The sequence below is a fragment of the Mauremys reevesii genome, linkage group 8 (assembly GCF_016161935.1).
Source record: "Mauremys reevesii isolate NIE-2019 linkage group 8, ASM1616193v1, whole genome shotgun sequence".
Lineage (NCBI taxonomy): Eukaryota > Metazoa > Chordata > Testudines > Geoemydidae > Mauremys > Mauremys reevesii.
In genome coordinates, this window is record NC_052630.1 from 15,979,307 (window position 1) to 16,003,772 (window position 24,466).

Genomic DNA, 24,466 nt, shown 5'->3' on the forward strand with positions numbered 1-24,466 from the left:
CAGTGTGTCCAGCAACTTACACTCACAGGCAGCTTTTTGTTTATCAGGGTCTTCATCGCTGGCCCTGAATATGAAAAGAATTTTTGCAAAGTGAGTAATCACCACTTCCTGTTCCTTTACACAGTATGTAGCCTAGTACAGTAGTTTTCAAACTTTTTTCTGGGGACCCAGTTGAAGAAAATTGTTGATGCCCAACGGAGCTGGGGATGAGGGGTTTGGGGTGTGGGAGGGGCTCAGGGCTCTGGGATGGGGTGCAGGGTCTGGGGTGGGGCCAGGGATGAGGGGTTTGGGGTGCAGGAAGGGGTTCCAGGTTTTGGGGGGCTTAGGGCTGGGGCAGGGGATTGGGGCACGGACTTACCTCTGGCGGCTCCCAGTCAGTGGCACAGCTGGGGTGCACCGCAGACCAGGCTGTGCCCTGGAAGCAGCCAGCAGCAGGTCCGGCTCCTAGGCGGAGGCGCACAACTCTTGCCTGGAGGCACACCCCCTCCAATTCCCATTGGCTGACAACCAGCCAATGGGAGTGCATAGCTGGTGCTCGGTGCGGGGGAAGCGCATGGAGCCCCATGGCCCCCTTGCCTAGAAGCTGGACCCGCTGCTGGCCGCTTGCGGGGCACACCACAGTGTCGGAAAAGGTAGGCACTAGACTGCCTTAGCTGGGCAGCACTGTCAGTGGGTCTTTTAATGTCCAAGTAGGCAGTGCTGACCAGAGCGACCCAGTGCCTGACATGCCACGACCCACAGTTTGAAAAACATTGGCCTAGTACAGTGGTTCTCAAACTTTAGCAACCCCAGGACCCCCATTTTGATTTAAAATTTTTCACGGGTCCCCCCACTCAGCCCCAGGTCCCGCTCACACTCCACCCCTTCGCCCAAGGCCACACCTCTTCCCGCCCCTGCCCCGCCTCTTCCCCACCCCCACCCCTGAGCACACTCCATTCCCACTTCTCCCCCTCCCTCCCAGTGCCTCCTGCACCCCACTAAACAACTGTTCCCCGTCATGCAGGAGGCACTGGGAGGGAGGGGGAGGAGTTGATCAGCAGGGCCTGTGGACCCCCTGAAGTACCCTCGCGGACCCCAGTTTGACAAACGCTGGCCTAGTATATAGAAGCTCTGCTTGAGCAGTATTTACAGATAGGAAATCTGGTTGATGTGCTGTCAGCTGTGTGATGTAGAAGGCTTGATTATTCACACAGGTAAGCTGCTGTTGGTTGGTTTCCCCTGGAAAAAGTTGCAGTAGAAAATGGAGATCAGCTTTTTTAAAGAGCCAAATATGTGCCATCCTCAGAGTGAAGTGTATAAAATTTCAGCAGGTTGAGTTAAATTATCAGGCCACCTGAATTTTAATGGACATAAAGTGCAACAATCACCCTGGCAATCGTGTAGCCCAAGTATTAGTATTGGTCAAGACTTAGATTGACTAGGACAGATCTTCAGCAAGGTCTACGTACTGTTGGGTTCACAGTTAATTAGAATAATTTAAATACCACTTCTTAAAGGACCCTAAGTGAAACATTTACCACTGACGCTGCTTTTTGATACCTTCAGGAGAGATGTGACATTAAAACAGCTGATTACGGCTTCTGTGTTTTTGCATTTATTTTTAAAAATTAGTGTGGAGGTTTTTTTTGTCACAAAACAATAAAGCAATGAATTTCTGGCAGCTATTTATACTAGTTGGCAGCCAGAATTTTTTAGCTTTTATACAGGGGATTGGATACATCTGAAAGCACTATTATAGTTGTGTCCCGGCTGAGTGACTTGGATTCATGGAGGAGTGGGAGTGAGGAGTTTTTGAAATAACATTTTCCATAGTCCTGGTGTTGGGCAGTATTACTTCCCAGTGCAGCTACTGCCTTTGAAGAATTGGGACCCAAAGGGCTAGAGCAGAAAATGGCACCAAAGTGTGTGTTTAATGCAGTCTTACTAGGTGAGTCCTTGAAAGAGTAGCCTTGAGGAATCACCAGTGCTGTTTGTACCCTGGGTTAAAGAAAAGAAACAAATAGCTCCCACAATGCTGCTGTTTCAGTTCATCCCATTTAAAAATTCCATTCCCTTTAGGAAAAAATTGATAACTTAGTTTTCAGACAGCTGTGCATGGGAGTTACCAGAAATTCACAAGCTGGTTGGCTTCACTAGACCCTGTGAACTGCCCGCCTATGGGGAGCAGCTGCACAGCATGTAGATTTAAATATATAGATATCTATTTATTTTTACTTTCTGTATGTCAACTTTTACAGCCAGCTGCTAAGCCTAAGCCAGCCTTCTAAGCGGGAAGGGTTTGAGGCTATGAGATTTACTCATGTTTTACTAATCAGCAAGAAAAGCTTTGGTGAGGAGTAGAGGAAAGTGGAGTGCAATGGGGATGGGGGTGGAATTCAACATGACACTGTCTGTGCCCTGAAAAGGTGATCTGTCAAACAGTTGACTTTCAAAGGCTGTTTCTTTAATTATTGTGACTCTGTGCTAATAACTGAGTTCCCCTCCATCCCCTGTTTCATAGCAACACTTGACCTTTCTTTAAAAAAAAAAAAAAAAAAGAAAGGAAAGAAAAACAAGCCCACCAACCCCCCCATCCTTTTATTTATAGATATTTAACACTGTACCGGAGACGCTACCACCAAACTCGCAGCTGCTGCTACTATCTCATAAGAAGAATACTGATTCAAAGCCTCCTTCCTGCAGTGAGAGACCATTAACACTCTTCCACACGGCACAGGCCAATGAAAACCGTAAGTATGTCAATCCTAGAGGCAGTGAGTTGTGTTACAATGCTGTACTGTTATCTACTCAGAAGGTTTCTTATCATGACTGATGGGGCTCAGTTCTCACACCACAGGATACGATGCTCGCTCATTAACTTCAGTAGGAATGATACTTATCCTATAGTATGCTTCTAAAACATCATATTAATAGAGAGAGAGAACGCTTATCTAGCCCCCGAGCTCTTACCCCAAGGGCTTGAAATTAGGCTGCATAAAAATAGTGTAGAAAGTTGATATCCCTTCCCCATCTCATTTAGTTTTACACTCTCTCATTCTCATGTCTTCCATAACCCTCCATACTATCCTCTATTGGCTGCTTGGTATATATTAGTTAACTCGGAGCAGAATATTTGCAGCAAGGACAACCACCCAGTTCAACCTTCAGAGAGATGCTTTTGGACATCAATAGATTTTTTCCTTTTAAAGAAACAGAAATTTCAACCATCGGGTTTTACATCCCTCATAGGAATATGTCCCACCTCAGTTTAAAAATCTCCTATACCATCAGTCCATTACTATTACTACTATTTAGTATTTAACTCTTTCATCTAAGGCTCTGAAAGTCCCTGTCCACATGCCAAATGTCCTTCATGTAATTTAGCCTAAGGTCTGCTCCACTGGCACAAATGATCCAATAGGGACAGTTCTGTGATCCCTGGGCAGCAGAACCCAGGTACACCAATCTCCTTGCCTGACATGCCCCCATGTACCCAAGGTGGAAGAGAAAGAGTAGCATAATTATGTTGGCTTTACACTACATGAGTTTCCCCCTGTGCCAAGGGAATCCTCAAATGCCATATTTGGGTAGCTTTCTGGCTGCTTTGCCTTAGTAGTGGTCAAGGATCTGGCCCATAATCCTTAAAGGAATAGAGCTGCTAGAAGAATGTTTGTTTTATTTGGAATGAAGCTGTGTGTTGCTGGTTTCTAACGTGTGAGCAGCCATGTTGCTTTGCATTAGCGTCCCTAGTTCTAAAGACCCAATGAATAAAATGAAGATGGGTTGAGAACCCCTTTCCCTATTTTTTTTTAAATGTCTGTTAAAAATGTTAGGCTGATAGTCCTCTGTTCACAGAACAGGTTCAGCTCACTCAAAATGTCAGAGTTTGCTGAAGGATCACCAAGTGGTTGATTCTGCCTCCATGGCTCATTCAGACCTTGGCAACTCAACTTTCACCTCCATCAGCACAGCTAATGCCGGTAACATCTGTGGATTGTTTTTTAATGTGGTCAACCATCTGTTGGAAAATGGGCTAAGAGCACTGAACAGCCTTCCATTTTCTAGTGACCACACTTCAAAACAGATGTTGGAAAAAGTGGAGATGGTTCAGAGAAGAGGATCAAGAATGATTTGAATACTGAGATACTTAAGGAACTCGGTCTATTTAGCTCATCGAAAAGAAGAGGAGATAAGGTGATCATGATCTATAAGTAATATCTTTAATTGGAGAGGGCTCTTTAATCAAGAGATAAAGGCATAAGAAGAGGTAATGGCTGGAAATTGAAGAGCTAAGCAATTTAAAAATGGGAATGAGATGCAAATTTTTGACATTGAGGCCAGTTTAACCACTGGAAAAACTTAAAGGATGCACTGCATGCATCCGACGAAGTGGGCTGTAGCCCACGAAAGCTTACGCTCAAATAAATTTGTTAGTCTCTAAAGTGCCACAAGTACTCCTGTTCTTTTTAAAGGATGTAGTGAATTTTCTGTCACACAAAACATTTAAAATCAAAATCAGATGTCTGTCTAAAACATATGCTCTAATTCAGCCACAAACTCTTACGCTTAATTCAGAAGTTACAGGGTGAAGCTCTTTGGCCTATGTTATGCAGATTAGATTATTATAATGGTATCTTCTGGCTTTAAAAATCTATGAATCTGTGAACCTTTGCTTGCTATTGACTTGGGCTGCATTTGAACCAGAAGTAGAGTACATGGATTTAAAATAAGAGAAACCTGTTTTGGTATCACATTTCATTCCTTACCATTTCCCCCCACTTTATAGATAATGTCCGAGCATCTTGTTCTTTTATTTTGCTATAATAAGGCACTTCTCTCATCATTTGAATGCTGTTTGTGGATAACCTGTATCATAGTACCCTGAGACCAGTTCTCATCCAACAGTCATTGCACTGACTTCTACAAAAGCAGAAAATTACTGGAAGCATGACCAGAAGAAGCTGGAGATTTAGGAAAGACTCAACTGAATCTTTGTTTGCAATTCTTTTTTTATCATAGATTGCAAAGGATTCTGGCTAAAGCAGTGTGAAATCAGGCTTGGTGATGTATTATTTGCTCTTGGACAGAAAAGGCATGAAATGAGACTGGCTGAAGAGTTTAATCTGAAGCGGTTTTTAAAAAAAAAATGAGGGAGACGATTGCAGAAAACACAAGATTCAAACCTCCCTTACGTGTGGGCTGCATTTCAGTGTTTTTTCATTGCCAGAGGGTATTTTATGTGGGAACTTGAAAAGAGAACTTGTGCATGTGATTTATTAATGGAAGCTTTATTATCTGGGGGAGCTGGAACAAAATCTTAGCTGTCTGTTATGGGCTGTTCAAGGAGTGCTGCAGACAGAAGGAAAGCCTGCTCAACACAAGTGCATGTTATCATAACCTCTGGGCATGCCGTGACTAAGCTACTGTACAGTTCGTTATCCAGCAATCCAGAACTAGAACTTTTTCAGATATGACTCTCCAAGTGCCCTCTGAATCAGACAGGCACTTTATAACAGAAAGTATAACAGAAAGGAATTTGTTCTACGCTATTTATTGTTTCGTTTTTCGAGATATCTGGCCAACTAAATTGTCACAATGAAGAAACCTTAACTTACACTGTTTAAGTGTTCAAAATAGAGTTTTGGCCTTTTAAAACAGGGGAAAGAATTTAAAAACACCAAAAACAACTTATCTCCCAACTTCCTCAGATGAAACATTCTCAGCTCCCTTGGCTGGGAATGATTTCAATTTAATACATACTGGTAGTCCCCTTTGAAATTATCCAGGCAGTTGACACAGTTTTGATAGGTTCAAGAACCTTATTTTCACAGGTTAGCCTCGGGCAGAGAGTGCATGAAAATAACAAGCTGCTTGATGGAGATGGTGATCTGCTAACTCAGAAATCTAGACTCCTCACTGCCTGCCATCGTATCAGTTCAGTTAGGTCCAGGTACAGAACATAATGAAATACAGGCCTTTCCAGATCTACTCTGGAGGGAGATTACATTTTTTTAAAAATAAAAATACCCTAGATAAAATAATGCTACAATCTGGTGTGACTTTGGCCAGCCTGTTTTTAAATCAGTTCAGTGTTCTCCTAATGTCACCGGAATGGAGCAGTCACACCAATTTCTCACTTCTGTCCTCTCTTCTGTGCATGACCCCTTTCATTACAAAGAGTTCCCTCCCTCCTTCCCCCAGCCAGCCTGACTGAATTTCAGAAACCTCTTGCAATCACATCATTACATTACCTCTTGTCGGGTATGTCTATGCTTTTGAGCTGGGGATGTGATTCCCCACTCGAGGAGACATATTCATGTGAGCCATCATCAAGCTAAAATGCTAAAAATAGTGCAGTCACGGCAGCACGAGTGACAGGGCTAGCCCCCTGAGAGCGTTTCCCTCGGAGATGTTAGGTAAGTACTCAGGGCAGTTAGCCACTCTTGCTGCTGCAGCTATGTTCTATTTTTTAGTGGGTTCACTCAATGAGAGCTAGCACAAGTGTGTCTACTCGAGCTGGAATCACGCTCTCAGTTCAACATTTAAACATACCCTTAATGGGAACTAATGGCGCTGAAGACAAAGCCACGGTATAAGCTCCCTCTATACTCATCGCCATGCCCTCTCTTGTCTCATCCATCCTCATTTCCTTCCTGCTATGCTGAGATCTATACCAAAGTGATGCTTTAAGTTGTCTATAACTACTGACCAGTCTACTCCTCCATACCCAGACACATCTTTCATACAATACACATAAGGACATTTACCTATTTCATTAATGACAATAGAATTTGTCTCTATTTAGTGTAGGTGAGAACAGAAAATGGCTCCTAGTTTCCAGAATGGCAAAGAACAGGGGGGATGACAGGTGGATAGAACTACCGGAGGTTTCTCATAATGATAGCCAATGACTCTATGCTCAAACTGCATTGCCAGTGGCTTCTGCAAAAAAGATTGGGTGTCAGGATCCCTGTGGCATTTGTCCTTTCCTAGTTGTATTAAATTGGTTAGTTACAACAGCCCGGGAACACAGTGTGATTTAGTGGAAAGGGCACTGGATTGGAAGTCAGGAAGCCTCGGTTCTATTCCCAGTTCTGTCACAACCAGTTCTGTGACCTTGGGCAAGTCACATCACTTTGCTTTAATTGGTCTGTGATATCCAGGAGGTCAGGTGAGATGATCTGATGGTTTATTCTGGCCTTGACATCTATGAATCTCTCTGTGCCTTTGTTAACCCTTTTCATCCTTTCTCTGTCCTGTTTATTTAGACTGTGGACACTTCGATGTAGGGGCTGTTTTTCCTGTGTGTTTGCACTGTGATTAGCACAGGAGTCCAAATCTCAGCTGAGGCCTCTAGGCACTACATTTATATAGCCCAATAATAACTAATAATACAGCAAAATTGTAAAAAGTGGTTGTATTCCAGAAGTTGCTTTTCTGAAAGGCATAGCATGCAACCCTCACATGGATAGGGCTAGTTTTCTAATAACTGTACCATTTTTATGATGCTGTATTTACAAGAATGAAACCAGACCCCATTTTAAACCTACAGAATAATCTTTAAAAAGAAAACACGAAGAGGTGCTGTTTGTCCTCCAGGCAAGGATTCCTCAGCCCTCTATAATGTTTGCTGTCAGCGTATATAGTGCACCTCTCAGAAGCATAAACATTAAACATTTAAACACATACAGAAATAAATCCAAATTGACCATGTCACCAGTAAACTGAAAAACTTTCCACTCCACAAAAGATTAAGATTCTGCCCATTCAAGGAATGCTTGAGGAAACAACATGTGCCGTGCAGTGTGCTCTGCAAGTCAACAGACGGTCAGACCAAGGGGTTGTGGAGGAGGTAAGGAGAGAATTCAGGAACTGAAGATCCTCTGGTGAACACTCGCTGCCCAGACATACAAAGTTTAGGAATTGTTATCTGGAACATTTCAGGTGATCATAACACCAGGATGGAAGGCAGGATCCAACCCATGGAGGGCTTTTATTGATCAAAATCAAACCTTGACATGAAGCCAACGCAATCTATGAAGTGCATGTGTAATATGCTTCACTTTTCATTAAGCAGGCAGGTATTTTGCTCTAGCTGAAGTTTCCTGGTAGTTTTCAAGGGTAGTCCCATGCAGAATAAAATGTATTCCAGTGTGAAGCTAATCCAGGCATAGCTAACTGAAGTGACAGCCACATCTGAAAGAAAATGTCAGTCACCTTGCCTAGTGAAGATGGAGAAAAACATTCTTGTGCATTACTGCTTTTAAGACATAGAGTATTAGCTGACGATTTAATATCTTCTTTTTGCCAGAAAAGCTGGGTATGGGCAACAGGGGATGGATCACTTGCTGATTACCTGTTCTGTTCATTCCCTCTGGAGCACTTGGCATTAGCCACTGTCAGAAGACAGGATACTGGGCTAGATGGACCTTTGTTCTGACCCAGTATGGCCATTCTTATGTTCTTGATATCAGCCTGAGCTTGTAAACCAAAGTTTCAGTTGAACGGGTAAGCCCGTGAACTGTAAGGACATCTGTCACCAACTCCATCTCCAGTTGCTTCTTTACCATCACCATATTCCTATCCAGATGCAGTTTTAGCTCACTATCATCCCAAACCCAAACTTGTCCAGACACTGGGAATATACAGTGACTGCACTAAGTGGATCTGACGAAGAATATTAGAACATTGTAGAGACCGTTTAGGAACAGCCACAAAAGGCCCTTAAGGATTGGCGCACTCCGCCCTGGTGCTACTTCTCCCTCTAATTTATCACACCGCCCCCATCTTCTCTACAATGCCTGCATAATATTTCATTCATCTTTAAATTCCTATAAAGTATCCATCTATGCTAGAAAAATAGTATTTGTATTCTAGTAACAGCAAGCAATGGTGCAGCTGCTGCTAGTGTATACAGGGTGGATTTTATCACTCTGAAATCTGCCTATCGTGAGCACCTCCTACTGTTAGCAGTGATGTTGGCGTTACACCCACCAGTGCAGCTGTACCATTGCTGGCTTGCTATCTGTTAAGTCTCAGATCCTTAGGAGTCTTGCATTAATGTCATAAGGCCTGCATTCTGTTATGCTCTGTTATGCCAGTGTAAATCCAGAGTAGCTCCACCAAAGCCAGCAGGGTAAAATTACTACTGAAAAACAAAGGCAATATGACTCAACAATTGGAGACCAAAGGAAATGCAGAAGTGAAAACATAGCAATGATGATACTTGAGATATTCTGGTGAAAGGTGCTGCATGTGCACACAGTGCTTTGCCAAAGTATTATCCCCATTTTGTGGATGGGTAAAGGTGGACCTGGAGAGGTTAAATAACTTGCCGAAGGTCCACATCACAAAATCAGAGCTCAGCATCGTTTGCAGTCTTGGTTACAGGTCAGAATTGAAGTGCGTTCGTAGAATTATAGAACATTTGGGTTGGAAGAGACCTCAGGAGGTCATCTAGTCCAACCCCCTGCTCAAAGCAGGACCAACCACAACTAAATCATTCCAGCCAGGGCTTAGTCAAGCCTGACCTTAAAAACCTCTAAGGATGGAGATTCCCCCACCTCCCAAGGTAACCCATTCCAGTGCTTCACCACCCTCCTAGTGAAATAGTTTTTCCTAATATCCAACCTAGACCTCCCCCACTGCAACTTGAGACCATTGCTTCTTGTTCTGTCATCTGCCACCAATGAACCCAGCCTAGCTCCATCCTCTTTGGAAACCCCTTTCAGGTAGTTGAAGGCTGCTCTCAAATGCCCCCTCACTCTTCTCTTCTGCAGACTAAACAAGCCCAATTCCCTCAGCCTCTCCTTGTAAGTCATGTGCCCCAGCCCCCTAATCATTTTCATTGCCCTCCACTGGACTCTCTTCAATTTGTCCACATCCCTTCTGTAGTGAGCTGTGTAGAAGATGCCTAACCGCACAGTTTCCCCAGGAGGGCTTCTAGTCTCTTTCATGAGTATTAAATTCACTTGCAAAATATTGTTAAACTCAAATTAATCTGAATTTTCTAAAAGTACTTGCTCACACCCAAAGAGAGAGAGAGAGAGGAACCCTCAATTCAAACAAATGTAAACCTTGGAGAAATTCAAACCTTGATCTGGGTCCATCTCTTGTGTGCCCGGTTTGGTTGCAAGGCTACACATTTGGCTCTCCCCATACCCAGGCTGGCCTACTCTAGAACACCTTTGGCAATCCTGTGCTTTGAAAGGGTGTTCAGATTATTACAATTGCCCCGACTCAGATTTTTGTCTCTCTGGTGGTCCTAATGGTAATTAGCCCAAACATGTCACCGCATCCAATTCCATTTTTCTTAAATAAAATATATATTTATTTGCATAGGAGACCAGAATTGCAAAATAACAGGAAATAAACCCATCTGGTTGGACACAATGACAAAGGTCCCAATCCAGTGTTACAAAGTGTAAAAATATTACCTGCAGCATAGGTGAACAAAGTGTGTGTGTCTGAGCTGACAGATTGAGAGAAGCTGTTAATAGTCTTGAGTCATAGTTGTAGCATGTGTATCTAAGGTTTTCTTTTTGCCCTTGTCCATGAACCCTCTGTTAATATAGTCTTCATCCCTTTGAAGTGGTGATGAAGAGGTTACTCAATGCCATGCTCTATTATGGTTGTGGCAACATTGTTTCTAAGTTATTTCACAGTACTGCAGAGGATTTCTTCCTGTTGTGTATCCAAGATTAATTTTTAATATTACAGAAGTGTTCCACTCATATTGTTTATGTTGGATTTCTGTTCTGTTCCTTGTTCCGCTGTGTACAAAAATATAGATGCACATTTCAAGTTTTTCCCCAGAATCCAGCAGAGATATCTGATCGGAAGAGACTGGGAATAAATGATTCACGTAAATCCGACGAAGTGGGTATTCACCCACGAAAGCTTATGCTCCAATACGTTTATAAGGTGCCACAGGACTCTGTCACTTTTTACAGGCCCAGACTAACACGGCTACCCCTCTGATATAAATTCTCGTTAGCTTTGTTGATAGCCTTTAGTACAATGCAAATGGAAAATCCCTGCTTTGGAAGATTAACTGTTAAAGAGGTGTTCTCTATGGTTTTTAGTCCAGCCGAGGGACACTACCTCTTTTCATGATTGCATTGTCTTCCATTACAGGGAAGCAGCCCAAGATCTGGGACCCTCCCACTTCGCAGGATCCTAGAGCTGGTCTCTAGCCCAAGCCTGAATGTCTATACTGCAGTTAAACAGCCCCTTAGCATGAGCCCGAGTCAGCTGGCATGGGCCCAACCATGGGTTTTTCATTGCAGGGTAGATATATGCCCTTAGAAACATTTAGGTGCTTCAAAAAGGAATGCTAGTGATTCAGTGGCACTATTCCATCTGAATCAGGACAGAATCAGTGCCTCTGTGGTGTAGGATGGTGAGGTGAAAAGTATAGTGTACTGCTAGAGATGATCTTTCAGATGAGACATAAAACAGAGGTGCTAGACCATAGCACTAATTACAGGAATAGATGTTAATACAGCCGGATGGAAAATGGAAAAAAATGTCTTAACATTTTCTTGTTAATGTCAACATCTCATTATTGACTATGGAGCTACTTGGGAAATAGCTCTAATTGTTAACCTAGTACCATCTTAGGTGGTAGCATTTTGCCTAACTAAATTTCAGTTGGGTAATCTGTTCTTTACTTTCTATTCTATACCATTGCTTTGCAATGTTTCACCCTAGACATGGCTGAATTTCAGTGATGGGTAAATTGATTGCTGTGTATAATTTTGAATGTTTATTTAAAATGTGCATAGGGTTTTGGAATTTTTGCGTGTAAGATGATATTAGTGGCCTAAGATAACCAGTGAATGTTTTGCTTACCAAAAATGTCCTTAAGTAAAAAGTATTTGCATAATCAGAATAAGAGGAACTCATGTTTCATATACTTTCAGCTTTAAAGAATAGTATAGGTGAAGAAATTTCTATATACTCTGTGTATTTCCTTGGGATCAACATAAAGATATAAGCTATTAATAGCAACTGTTGTATCTTGCAAAAGTCTGTTCTTTACTTTCTAACAACTTAATAGGTTTTACTTAATTATAGTAATGTATATTTTTTGTTGTTTTTTAGAGGAGACAAGGAACAGTATAATCAACTCCAGCCTGGAATCTGTCATCTCTTCAAACGTCAACAGCTTCCTCCACTCCAACAGCACTCTCCAACCCACCCTGAACTCAAGTGACCCTGACCTAGAAGTGATTAAACCTAGTCGGCCAAACTCGCTGTAAGTACAGTGATAATTCATATGTCATAGGGTCTCTATCCAATCAACCTACGTATCTCCAATCAGGACACATCTTAGTGTGAGTCAAAGCAGTCTGTTGAATATAATTTAACATTCTGTTTTTTAATGGGAGCATTGTTATGTGCATTGCATTTTTAACTTGGTCTAAATTTGAGAATTAGTTACTGTTTTTATACCTGTTGGCTACTTTGTGCTCTAATTATTTTGAATGTCTGGGGTGTTTTGATCATTTTCAAGTAGATCTTTGCGTTATTGCTTGCACTGTTGTGAAGTATCGGGTGTTAAACTCTGGGAAGCATAGAGGAAAGTAAATAAGTAAATAAAACAATGGAACACAGCATTAATGGAATAGTTTTTCTTCCTACTTCATTAAAATCTAAGACTTCTGTCAGTACAGTTGGTCTCCAGCCAGATGTGTGCCCTTGCTTCTGATATTAGTTCCCTCATCAGGAAAGTTTAAGGCAAAAAATAGCAGCTTTTATGATGACTCCCAGGGGATGGCTGAGTTATTGTGATGTCTCCTGAACCAGTCACAGCTGAGCTGTGGCATAGGCTGTTGAGAGGAATTTCCTTCCTTTTCGGGCTTTGCTGTGTCTGTCAATATTTTCCCACAGACCCTCCCCTTCCCACAGATCGGAAGGTCTGAACAGATCCCAACCAGACTCTGTGGAACTCTTACAAGCCCAAGCCAAGTTTAGTGTGTCTCCCAGTTTTTCTGCATTTCTCAATGTACTTCTATATGCCACTTAATAAATCATGTCATCAGACTTCTCTTTAGAATGACTAAGAAGAATGCTGCAGTAGCTAGGGTGCTGTGACAAGAATGGCATTGGTGTCATGCTGTGACCTAATGTCTAAGGAAGAGTCCCTCTTCCCTCACCCGGTCCACTCCTTCCTCGCTGTACACTTCAAAGGGTGCAAATTTCCACTCTGGCTATAAAATCTTTCTGGTCCCTTGGTCGTGAATCATAGAAACATAGGACTGGAAGGGACCTTGATAGGTCATCTAGTCCAGATGAAGCTTCCTACTTTAGCCGTTGTATCTGCTCTTGTGATTAACAACCTCAGATTTAGTAAATTGGGGAACTGAATGAGTTTGTCAGCAGTGAAGACCTATTATCTGTAGAGTTTTGAAAAACAAGGCTGTTGTCTGTACTGAGAGTAGTTTTTTGAGCTGGGTGGAAGGAGGATGGTACTCCCAAAAATAAAACCCCTCTAAGTCTCCCAAGGAGATATAGTGTAATGAAGTGGCAACTGGCCATGACAGACCGCAACAGCAGCACCAGGGTGAATGCCTATGCTATTACTGGCTCCCGGAGGAGGGATGTGTTCTGCACGCATAGGACGGGTATGACCTAAATCCCACTTAGGCAAAGCACAGCCTTGATAACCCCACCTTCCTGGAAGTCCAAAACAGCCCTCAGAGGTACATTCCATGTCACCACATGGCAAATATCAACACTGAACAGAACTAGGTGCAGGACAGCTCTTGTCAAAGAACTCACTCATTATAGGATCATAATCACCAGCATCACCGAGGCATGTCTGCCACAGAGTGATCAAGTTAGTGTGGAAGGAGGAACCATCCTGCACTCCAATGGTCCACACCAAACTCAAGGTGTGATACTCCTTATTAAACAACTTCTAGCACAAACTTCAACCACCTGGAAACCTATTTCTCCATGCTTTTACTATGCTTGGCTCCAACATCATCATGAACATCTGTCTGTCATTGTGGCCTAAGCACCTATGGAAGACCTGCAGAAAAGGATGCATTCTATCACCAACTAGCAGCAAAAATCCAATCAACTCCACCACAACACACTGCTACTGCTAGGAAATTTCAGTCCCGTGAATTGGCTGCAAGTGAACTGGGTATGAAACTGCAATAGGTCCTTTTGGTTCAGGTTCCCCAAATGACACCGCCACCTGGCTTTTGACATGGTGTGTCACCAAGCATTTGTCTGGTCCTGATTTAGATTCCATAACAATTGTTGCTGGACCTGGATTTCAAATAATGGATGTGGTATGAAAGAAATTGACCATATCCTTATCAGAAATCGCTCCATAATGAAATCTTAATGGGTCTTCGGCTGTGCAGACACACCAGCAAACTCAGACCATAGACTAGATGTCACTCAATTCTCGCTGCATCTTCCAACATCTCCAACATCTTGCAAGCCAGATGTCCACCAAAAGTACAATATCTAGCATCTGTCCAAGGATCCTGTTGAAGCTGTGACATACACACAGGTTGTTGAGGATCACATGAAGATCGCCTGGAGTGGCATACATAATGCTATATCACATGCTGCCACTGAAACAATCCACTTCAAACCATCACACAAGAAACCTTGGCTTTCTGAATAGGACTTTTATATATTTGTGAAAAAGGCAGAAGCACACAAGTATGGAGATGTCCAAGAATGTAAATAGCTGAAAGGCATTTTCCGGGTCACGGCAAAACATGACCCTGAGATTTACATCAACTCCCTGGCTGACAAAGCTAAAGATGGCCTAAAATGCAACGATCTGCTGCCTGCCTACTGAGCCATCATACGCCTGGCTGGCAGCCATGAACAGCTTTTTAACATCCCCACCATGAAACCAAACGACTCTCCCTGTTCATCGATGAATGATGTCCTGGACAGATGGAAAACACATTATGAAGATGTGCTGAATCACACACTTGCCAACAACTGTCCAGAGCTATGTGACCTTGAGGAAATACAAAATCCCATCCAAAAATTACAGAATAGATGTGCTGCTGGCCCTGATGGTATTCCACCCATGCTGCACAAAGTTGCCTTAGAACCAGTGAGCGTCAGCCTGCATCAGCTGTTCTTAAAAGTATGGACATCAGGCAAAGTACTAGCAGAATGGAAAGATGGCATCACAGTGTCCCTGTACAAGGGCAAAGGATCTCACACTGAGTGTGGCAGCTACTAGCCAACCCCACTGTTATCTGTCCCTGGAAAGTTTTTTGCTCACATTCTGGTTGGAAGGATGCAGCCGCTCCTTAAGACATAATTGTCACAGCAGTCAGATTTTGCTGTTGGGTGATGGACAACAGACCCTGTCCTTACCCTTCAGCTTCTGCTGAGCAGCACCAAGAATTTAACTACCCACTTCATGTGGCATATATCAACATCAGAGTGTCTTTTGATTCAGTCCTTTGTCTCTCACTGAAAGGAGTTGACATTCCAGATGTTCTGCTACATCTGGTGCACAATCTTCACACGGGTACCAGTGCAAGAGTGTGCATCAGTTCATGGCTTTTGATGTGTTTCTACACATCATCAGGTGTGAAGCAGTGATGCATTCTTGCCTCAGCAATATTCTGTCAAGCTATCAATTAGATATTAGGATGTGACGCTCCAAATGTCACACTTAGGTTGGTCAAGAAGTGTTCACCAACCAAGATTATGCCAAGAATATGCTTCTTGCTTGTGGAGAAGTCAGAGAATTTCAGCCCTGCCTTTCAAGATATCCAAGATACCACTCGCACTATGGGGTTGAACACCTCATGACAGAAGACCAAGGTCTATCTCCTCAGAGCTGGGCCACCAGAACTCCAGTGCTGGGGTGGGGCGAGGTTGTCAAGTACTGTGACATTTCACACAAAGAGAGTGGAGAGTGGGAACCAATTCATCTACTTAGGCTGCAAGCAGAGTTCACACAATCACAGCAAACTTTAGCTAATAGGTCTCGCTGCCTCCTGCATGAAGTCCAAGTCTTGCTTATGGATGCAGAAACGTCTTTCACTAACACAAAGTTTGATCTATCAAATCTGGATACTACTTATATTGCTGTATGGATCAGAAACCTGGGCCCTCTTACAGGCAGACTTGGAGCAGCTAGAGGCATTCAATTTATGCTGTCATCACCAAATCCTGAGTATAAAGTGGTTTAACTTTGTGCAAAACAGCATAATCTCCCAGAGATCTGGCCTTCCTTCAGTTGCTCATTATATTCAAAAGTGGTATTGCATGCTCTTTGGCCATGTCACCAGGATAGACAAAAGCATCCCAGCATGTCCTGCTCCCAAACTGCCCCTTGACACATGAAGAGGTGCATGCCCTAACTCTACCTGCTGCTGCCCGGGGGGGCCACCCCAGAGATTCATGGACTTGCAGGATTGAGTGAGATCTGGAAACTCCACTACATAATACCTAGTGCAATCCAGCCAGCTGTGGTCACTCTGGTTGGTGCAACAGTTCTCAGTAGACTATGTGTATTTGATGATGATGGTTGATGCTAATGCTTGATTCACCGTATGTGCCTTGGGTTTTGTGTGAACATCGCTGACATGGTTCAGTCTACTCTGCACAAACCAATTCTGTTCTCCCAGTTCTTGGCTGTATTCCTGTTTGTTGAAGTGTATTAGTTTGTCTTTAAATATTTGCCTTGAACCTCATTTGCCATCCCATGTAAAAATCATGTTGCTAATTTCTGTTGACAGCACTCTAGTAATTGAATTACCAAGCCATTCTCTGCTGTATTCCGATATTTTTTACCAGCCAATACTGGCTAATGGTGTTTAATCTTTGCTTTCAGTTGTAGGGAGCAGCTTAGTCTTTTGGATGTGTTGGAGGGAACACCATGTACAGAAAGGCTCGTTTGCTTGCTTAGTGTAGAGAAGGAACATGGATTTTTAAACATCTCTGGTTTTTTTCTGTATACATGATATTGGTGCTGTATAAAGCAAGCTTGATCATTACTGTTATTTTACTCTGTTTGGGACATGCTTGCTGTTCAATGAAGTATCGTTTATTTTGAGCATGTCCTTTTATAACAGTGTTCCAACAAGACTGCCGTCCAAGCTGCTTGCATACCTTGCTTGTCTCACTGAAGTGTACGTATGGTAGAAAATGTGTTCAGGCTGCTTTAAGGAAAAGATGGTGCTTATCTTGGTTTTATTTTATTATTTTTACTACTGTAGCATCTAGAGACCCCAACTGAGATCAGCCCAGTTGTGCTGTGCACGTGGTTCACACATGGTAAGGAACAGTCCCTGTTGGGAATGAAACCCCTGGACTCCTGCTTTCCAGACTGGTGTCCCGGCCACTGGGCAATGCTACCTCTCCTGATAGAAGAGCCACTAAGAAGCCCATACAGCTATTGTGAGATAAACTTGACAGCTTATAAAGAGAAGAAACCCTTTCATTTGTGTGCTATTTTTGGCAAGTCTGGAGTGTTTGCCCCTTTGCGGATAGCATTCTGTTGGTGCATGTCAGAAATCCAGTGTTGATTGTTAATGATGAGAATTATGAGAACAAGGAGGTGTGCTGTTGGTTGCCACTGGGGAATACATTGAGTGAGTACTAGCAGAATTCATCCCTCTAGCTCCAGAACAACATTGTTTACGAGTTGCACTTTGTTGGTAACAGAATGACTGTCAATGCCAGACAGTCAGAACAACGCCAGTATTGCATCATTTGCGATTATTACTGTGTGGTATAGCCAAGTAATTGCTCTATAAAACAGTGTTTTGCTTTTTCAACATGCTGAATAATTTGGATTTTTGCAGTAAATCCTTGAACAGCTACAGAAACTGAAGTCAATCCACCGTATTTGCTTTAGTAGTGCAAGAGTCACCACATTCCTTAGAATGTACCTAATCCAGAATTGCTGTGTATGTCACAGTGAAGACTTCAGGGAGCCTTCCATTCTACATGCCTTCAAGAATCCAGCTAAATTCTGTTTATGCTTATGAGCCCCATCTCTCGGTTCTAACTCATTGATTATTTCTTCTTCCCTGCTCCCATCCCGCTTTTTCCACTCCCTGTCATCCCTGTGTTAGGGCTACCATATTTCAGAGATGATTAAAGCTACCCTGCCCCATGGCCAACAGTTCATCAATTATCTGTCAGGGTGGTGACATGTAACAGTGACATCAACTGAATCACAAAATGTGCAGTCAAGGATCTTAACATTCCAAGTGTGGGGAGGAAGGAAGTGACTCTCTCTCTTCTTTAACACACACACACACACACACACACACACACACACACACACACACACACACACACACACACAGGAATTACTTCGGAGCAAGAAACTCCTTGCACAACAGGTGCAGTCAGAGGATCTAGGAATATATAGTCCCCTCACTTGGAAAAAGTTAATCTTGCTCACAAAGGAGTAGTACTGGCAGTGGCTGAGGTTAATAATTTGATCATTTGATTCAATTTATAGGTTTTAAAGAGAGATACTCAAATAGTTTAGGGCTAAAATTTGGCCTACTTTGATTTTCTAGTGCCTAAATATCTCATTTAAAATTCAAAGTCACCAGTCAATTATTAGGAAATTAAAGAAAGAGAGATATAATAGCCACTGTTAAATGAATGGTCCTTCATTGTTTTTGTTCTGTTTATGTGGCACTATCCAATAGAAGGAATACAAGTTGACCAACCAATCCCTGTTTCGAGAGCTAGTGGGCTAGAGTTAATTGTTTTAGTGCCTTAGCTGTGCATTTCCATACTTTCAAATGTTTGGACTTCTTATACTTCGAATGAATTTGTCCTGGAATTGTGTTGATGTTACTAAAGGAAGCAAACAAAACAAGCTATCCAATGTTGTTTATTTTGTGCCGGACGAGGAACACAGATGAGGATCAGAACTGGATCAGAACAAAAGAGGGCAAAACTGGTACAGGGAAAAATTGTAGATCCTAAGTGATTTAGAAAGAGCAAAAAGTTAGAAAGAAGGAAAAAGTGAAGACTACTTCCTCTGGGGCTGCCAGCCCTCTGCTTATGCTGGGATTGGCTATAACTGCAGCTAAGAAATAGGTGTGAACACACAGCACCTTAGGGCATGGCTCACTTGCAGATGTAGAGCGCTGTGAGTTAAACCCGCCTTCGTAGAGCGCAGTAGGGAAAGCACTGCAGTCTGTCCACACTGACAGCTTCAAGCACACTGGCGTGGCCACATTTGCAGCACTTGCAGTGGCATTGGGAGCGGTGAATTATGGGCAGCTATCCCAGCATGCAAGTAAACGCAACGTGCTTTTCAAATGGGGGTGGGGTGAAGTGTGACGGGAGTGTGTTTGTGTGTATGTTGGGGGAGAGAGAGTGTTTTTTGGGGTGCTGAGAGTGTGTCAGCATGCTGTCTTGTAAGTTTGCCCCCCCCCCCCCTTCCAAAAGGTAAATGTTTGCTTTTTCTCTGAGCTGATAAGCAGCCAGCTTCTCCGAAACGGAGCTTTGAAAGGGCATTTCTGCATTCTTGCAGCCGATTTCACAACAATGACAAGAGTGGCCACTTGAGTTAAGGGGATTATGGGACGTTTTTGGAGGCTGATCACAGCGCAGTAATGCAACACCTCGTTCACACTGGCACTGCAGTGCTCCAGCAGGGGCGCCGCAAATGTTATTTCACTTGCCAAGGTGGAGTACCAGCAGCACTGTAGCTGCGGAGTCAGAGCACTCTACGTGCCTTGCCAATGTGGACGGGGTGTGAGCTACAGCACCCGGAGCTGCTTTATTGCACTGTAACTCGCAAGTGTAGCCAAGGCCTTAGAACCAGCAGACCAAATCATTCTCCTGCTCCAAAAATAGTACCCTCTCTGACACCCAGTGCCTTCTTCCCACAGACGCAAAATGACAAAATACAACAGCTCTCTCTTCTATTCTCCCCCTTTAATTCATAGGTTTTAAAGTCATTTTTTGTTGACATACCTGCGGTCTTCACCAAAGGTTTTAATTACCTGCCAAAACCAAGCAGCCCTTTACGTTTCAGTGGCCAGTTTGCAGCCTTAAAACAACGGTTTGTGTTTGAAGTACAAACAAGGCCTGATTTTAAAATCAAACTTGTATCTATTTTAGTTGCTATCTTGGCTGCTCGTAAAGTCTAATTTAGCTTTAGTTTGATGAAAGCTATAAGGTTTCATGGAGAAATATCAAGGAAGTCTGAAGGTTCCTTCTTCTGTTCTTTTATTAGTAAGATGCTGGCACTTGTACCAAGCTGTGTGGGGTGACCCTGGACTTTATTTCTGTTTCCTACAGAGAAATTAGCTTTTTAATTCTTGGCATCCTCTCAGGAGCCTTGGAGACCCACCCTGTTCCCTCCTCTTTGAGCTCCAGCATCATTCTAGATCCCATGTTCTAATCTTCTGGTTGAGCGAGACCATAATTGCCATCCATCTTCCCTTTTTTCCCATTCAGGGGTTTGTGCTTTCAGCTACAACAGTTTAGAAGGGGTGACAGGCTGTTTAATGAGAAGGGACTCCCCTGTCCCTCACAATCACTAGCTAACTATTGGCCCCACAGAGAGCTGTAGCTAATGAGTACGATAAGACAGCCTCAGCCCATTACAAGCAGTGACAGCTCTGCATGCCTGTTCCAGTTCAGACAGACTACAGCTTACTTGGGCCAGTGTCTCACGTTTGTTTGGGCTGCAGTCTAGCGTTACTATAATGGAAGCTAAAGAACTAATAAACCTGATGGTCATTAAACAGCTTGTTGGTTTTATATTCTTCATAGGAGCTTTGATTTCTCCATTGTTGCCATTTTCCTTTTCCATATATAATTCCAGCCCTTGCTCTCAATTTTCTGCCTGCACTTTTGCATCTTGTGCTAAATGTGCTGGCAGGTTTGATCTGGGAATGGCTTGCAGTTAGGCTTTAAAAAACTTCAAATCAAATGTTCGCTGGTTAAAAGCCCTGCACGTTATGTTGCCTGGTGACACTGGTGAGTGTTGTATGAGCTCTCAATTACTGGCTTTCCTTTGCAACACTGCCACATAAACATCACACAGCTTGGCCAGTGTAACAGCTGCTAAATTTGGAAGTACATTGCAGCCAGCAGAAATACTCCAACAGCCAAATTCTGGCCATTATAGGAATAGCCCCAATGCAAAGTTTTTACTTTCTGCAAAAGTAGTGTTAATGTGTGTCCCTATCTCATCCATTCCTCAACCTCCAGGCAAATCACTCCTCGAAACTCAAGAGTAATCTGCATGGATGAGTGACATTTATTAGGCCCACTGCTGTTCTTGGGGTGCACCTATGGGCTATGCCCCCTAAGACTGTTCCACAGTGTCCATCAATGACTTTGATCGTGGAGTGGTGGCTCCATAAGTTTGAAGGGGAGCCAGATTCTGGAAAAATTCCATCCATTCTCCCTTTTGGCATACAGCTTTCTGCTGTGCAGTACACACAGCTGTTTCAAAATCAGTAACTGAATACATATGCAGACTTAGAAAAATGCAAATAATTGGGGTTTCTGACAAAAATCTTAAAAATAAGTTCCTCGTGTCTGTACTTGCAAAGACCTGAATTCAGACTCTCCCAACCCACCTGCAAGAACTAAGGCATATCCATTCATCATCTCTCCCTGCCCTGCTTTTGAACTGTCATGTCATTAACTCTTGCAGGGAGAAATACGAAACCTTGAACACAGGCTTTGCAAGGTAAAGTACTCAAATAAGGCATACAACCACAGTCGTCCTCACTTGTTGTAATCTAAGATTTCATGCCACATTTTTCATGAAAGCTGTTGTGTTAACCCTGATGTGCCTCCAAAATTCTAACTTGGATAATTACATTCTCCCTCACTAATTGCCCCTGCAGTTTTCAATTGGATATGGTGGTTTTCCATTCCCTTCCCTAACCTACTGTGCACCATTAAAGGATGGTGTCTGAACAGCTGCGTCCCATTCCAAACATGTCAGCTACCTTTCTGTCTTGGGTAAAATGACATCTTGCCACATAGGACTGATCTGAGGCATAGTAAGTTAATGTCTTTGAGATCCTATGATGAAAACAGCTATATGAACAAGTTGTTACTGAGCCAAATATACTGAGGTTCTTATTATGATGAAACTTCTGTGGAATTCGATAAGAGTTTTGCTGAATTAAAAAAATAGATTAATGATTTCAGAATTTACTTGATTATCTTTTATTTTGTTATGGTAGGTAAAAGGGAGATTGATACTTTAAGGATTGCTTTGAAATGTATTTGTAATTTTTTAAAAAAACCCTCTATACAAACATTCTGTAAATAATTTGGGATCTTAGCCTTTTTTTTACTTATTTACAAAAGCTTTTCTGGCTCAACTCTAAAAGCTATATTTTAGTCCAACTCCACAATGATTTGAGAACCCAGGCATAGCTCTGATGCCCTGTATTTTCCCATACTTCCAGCAGACACACACTGCTTTCCCCAGCTTTCTGCATTGTGCTAAGGGATTGGAGGTGGTATTAGAAAATTACAGTCACAGCCGCTCTTATGGAGTGCTTTTTTATTTTTATCATTGTTATAACTAGTTTCCTTTTAATAAAAAGAAACTGGTTATTTTCAGGTTTTCCTTTCTCTGACTATACAGACTTGCCAATCGGGAAGCTAGGAGAATCCAATTTTTATTACGTGAATGCATTTATTTAGTAGGGTTGGGGTGCTTTTTATGAAAAAAGTACTCCAAGCAGTAGTTGTACATCATGAGTCAGCAGGTTTCCGTCTTATGCCAGCAGACTCTCAGCAGGGGCTGCAGACAAACTAACGCCAAATGCCTGATGCTACAGAAGCCACAAGGAGAGAGGGATTTTTCTAAAAGTGCAGGTTTTCTTCACCCTGGCCTTGTTAAGCTGACCTTTTAAAAACACAAAAAAGTACCTCCTACAGACACACTACAACTGACAAATGGAAGTTACCAAACTAAATTGCTTGCTAGCTCTGCTTGAATGTTAAAACATAAATATTTGTTTGCATACAGGAAATAATTTTTTGTTTTAAACACTTAGTACAGTGTTTGTGTAATGCACACATTTTAAAAACAAAAACTCTACATGAATGAATCCTTATGATGAAGGTATGCAACATAGGTAAACTCCGTGCAGTCTGTTTTCTAGCTACTTCATAGGAAAGACTGAAATAGAACTCTCTGAGATCTTTATTTCTTTTTCTTGTTCCCCAGTTCTCTTATTCTCACCCTCTCAATCTGTTCAGTCTATGAACGGTATTAGTCTATATTTATTGTAGTGCTCAAAAGCCCTGGCTGAGCACAGAGCCCATTATGCAAGGTGCTGTACAAATATATATTAAGACTTGGTGCCTGCCCTGAAGTGATAAAAATGGAATTGAAGACAAGTCTCAAGTATGTAATGGAAACAATAGGAGTGAAGTGGGGAGGGAATATGGGGGCAAACAGTAGTGAGATCATGCAGTTACAGTGCCTCTAGCTGGGCCTTGTAACAGTATTTTTGTATGAATGGGTAATTATCTGCAATCCCTGCTGTCTCTCTGCTTAACTTTTATCAGTGGGCATCTTCCCGTGGGCTTTACAGTAAAAGTGGATCAAGATCTAGTCTACATGAGTGCATCTGCAGAGCTGAACAATTAATACCAGTGTCTAAAATAAACTATGACCAAGAAATACTGGATGTGACCGACTGGCTGGGGTTTCAGTTTCTCCTCTCCCACTTTTAATTTCTTTCTCAGCAGGACTGTTTTCTTGGGGACCTGTATACTTTTTATCTGGGGAACTGGCTCAGCTAGAAACTGCGTATTTTGCATAGAGTTTTACTTGCTGAAATCCCCAGCTTTGGATTCTTAAGAATATTGAAGTGCAAATAGTGCCCACTGAGCTTCCACATTTTCCCTTTGAAAGGGTTGGCATGTGAAATTCCAGTGTTCTGGATAAACAGAACACAGTTCTAACTTCTCGGCCTGTCCATACCAGGGAAAGTTCTGATCCCTCTCGTTCTACAACTGAGTGTATGCCAGCACAGATGTTAGGTTTCTCCAACTCACTTGCTCAAACAAGCAGCATGATGAGCAATCAGCAGCCAGGATTTTCCCGTTCTCTGAGCCCCCCCATCCCACTCCCTCTGCTTCTCCAGTTTAATTCCTGCTTCGCTCAAAGCATGCGCAGGAGGTGTAACTATGACGCCGACTGCCATTTTGTACTGTGACCAGAGAGGGCTAAAGCACAAAAAAAAAAAAAAGCTTTAAAAAAAAATCCTTAGCTGTGTCTTTGCAGTAGTGCTTTCCTGCTCCCATTGAGAGACACCTCCACTACCTCAGTAGAGAAAGGTAGCAGCTAACAAAATTTCTGGGACCTATCATAGAGTTCTAATCCTCGCTGTCTTTGACTGACTTATACAGGCTTGCTAGGCACATCTGCTGATGCTCTGTCAAGGTACAAGACCCTCTTCCCTTATGCCAAGATGCAGGGCATCCAGATTCAGGCATCTTAAATTTTGTGGCCGTC

At 42.6% G+C, this 24,466-nt stretch overlaps 1 protein-coding gene across 6 annotated transcripts in view; it reads left to right on the top strand.

Moving 5' to 3' along the window:
• The window catches only part of ARHGAP26 (Rho GTPase activating protein 26), a 302,495-nt gene that overhangs the window by 232,451 nt on the left and 45,578 nt on the right, over positions 1–24,466 (top strand). For 5 of the 6 annotated variants that reach the window (XR_005583882.1, XM_039485733.1, XM_039485732.1 and 2 more), the window contains exons 19-20: positions 2,588–2,729; positions 12,085–12,238. Coding sequence is in view for 5 of the 6 variants with exons in the window: in XM_039485733.1 (XP_039341667.1) it covers positions 2,588–2,729; positions 12,085–12,238 (296 nt within the window). In the remaining variant the exon portion in view is untranslated. Of the gene's footprint in view, positions 1–47; positions 91–2,587; positions 2,730–12,084; positions 12,239–24,466 lie in introns of all 6 variants that reach the window. The other variant, XM_039485735.1, reaches the window with a different exon arrangement.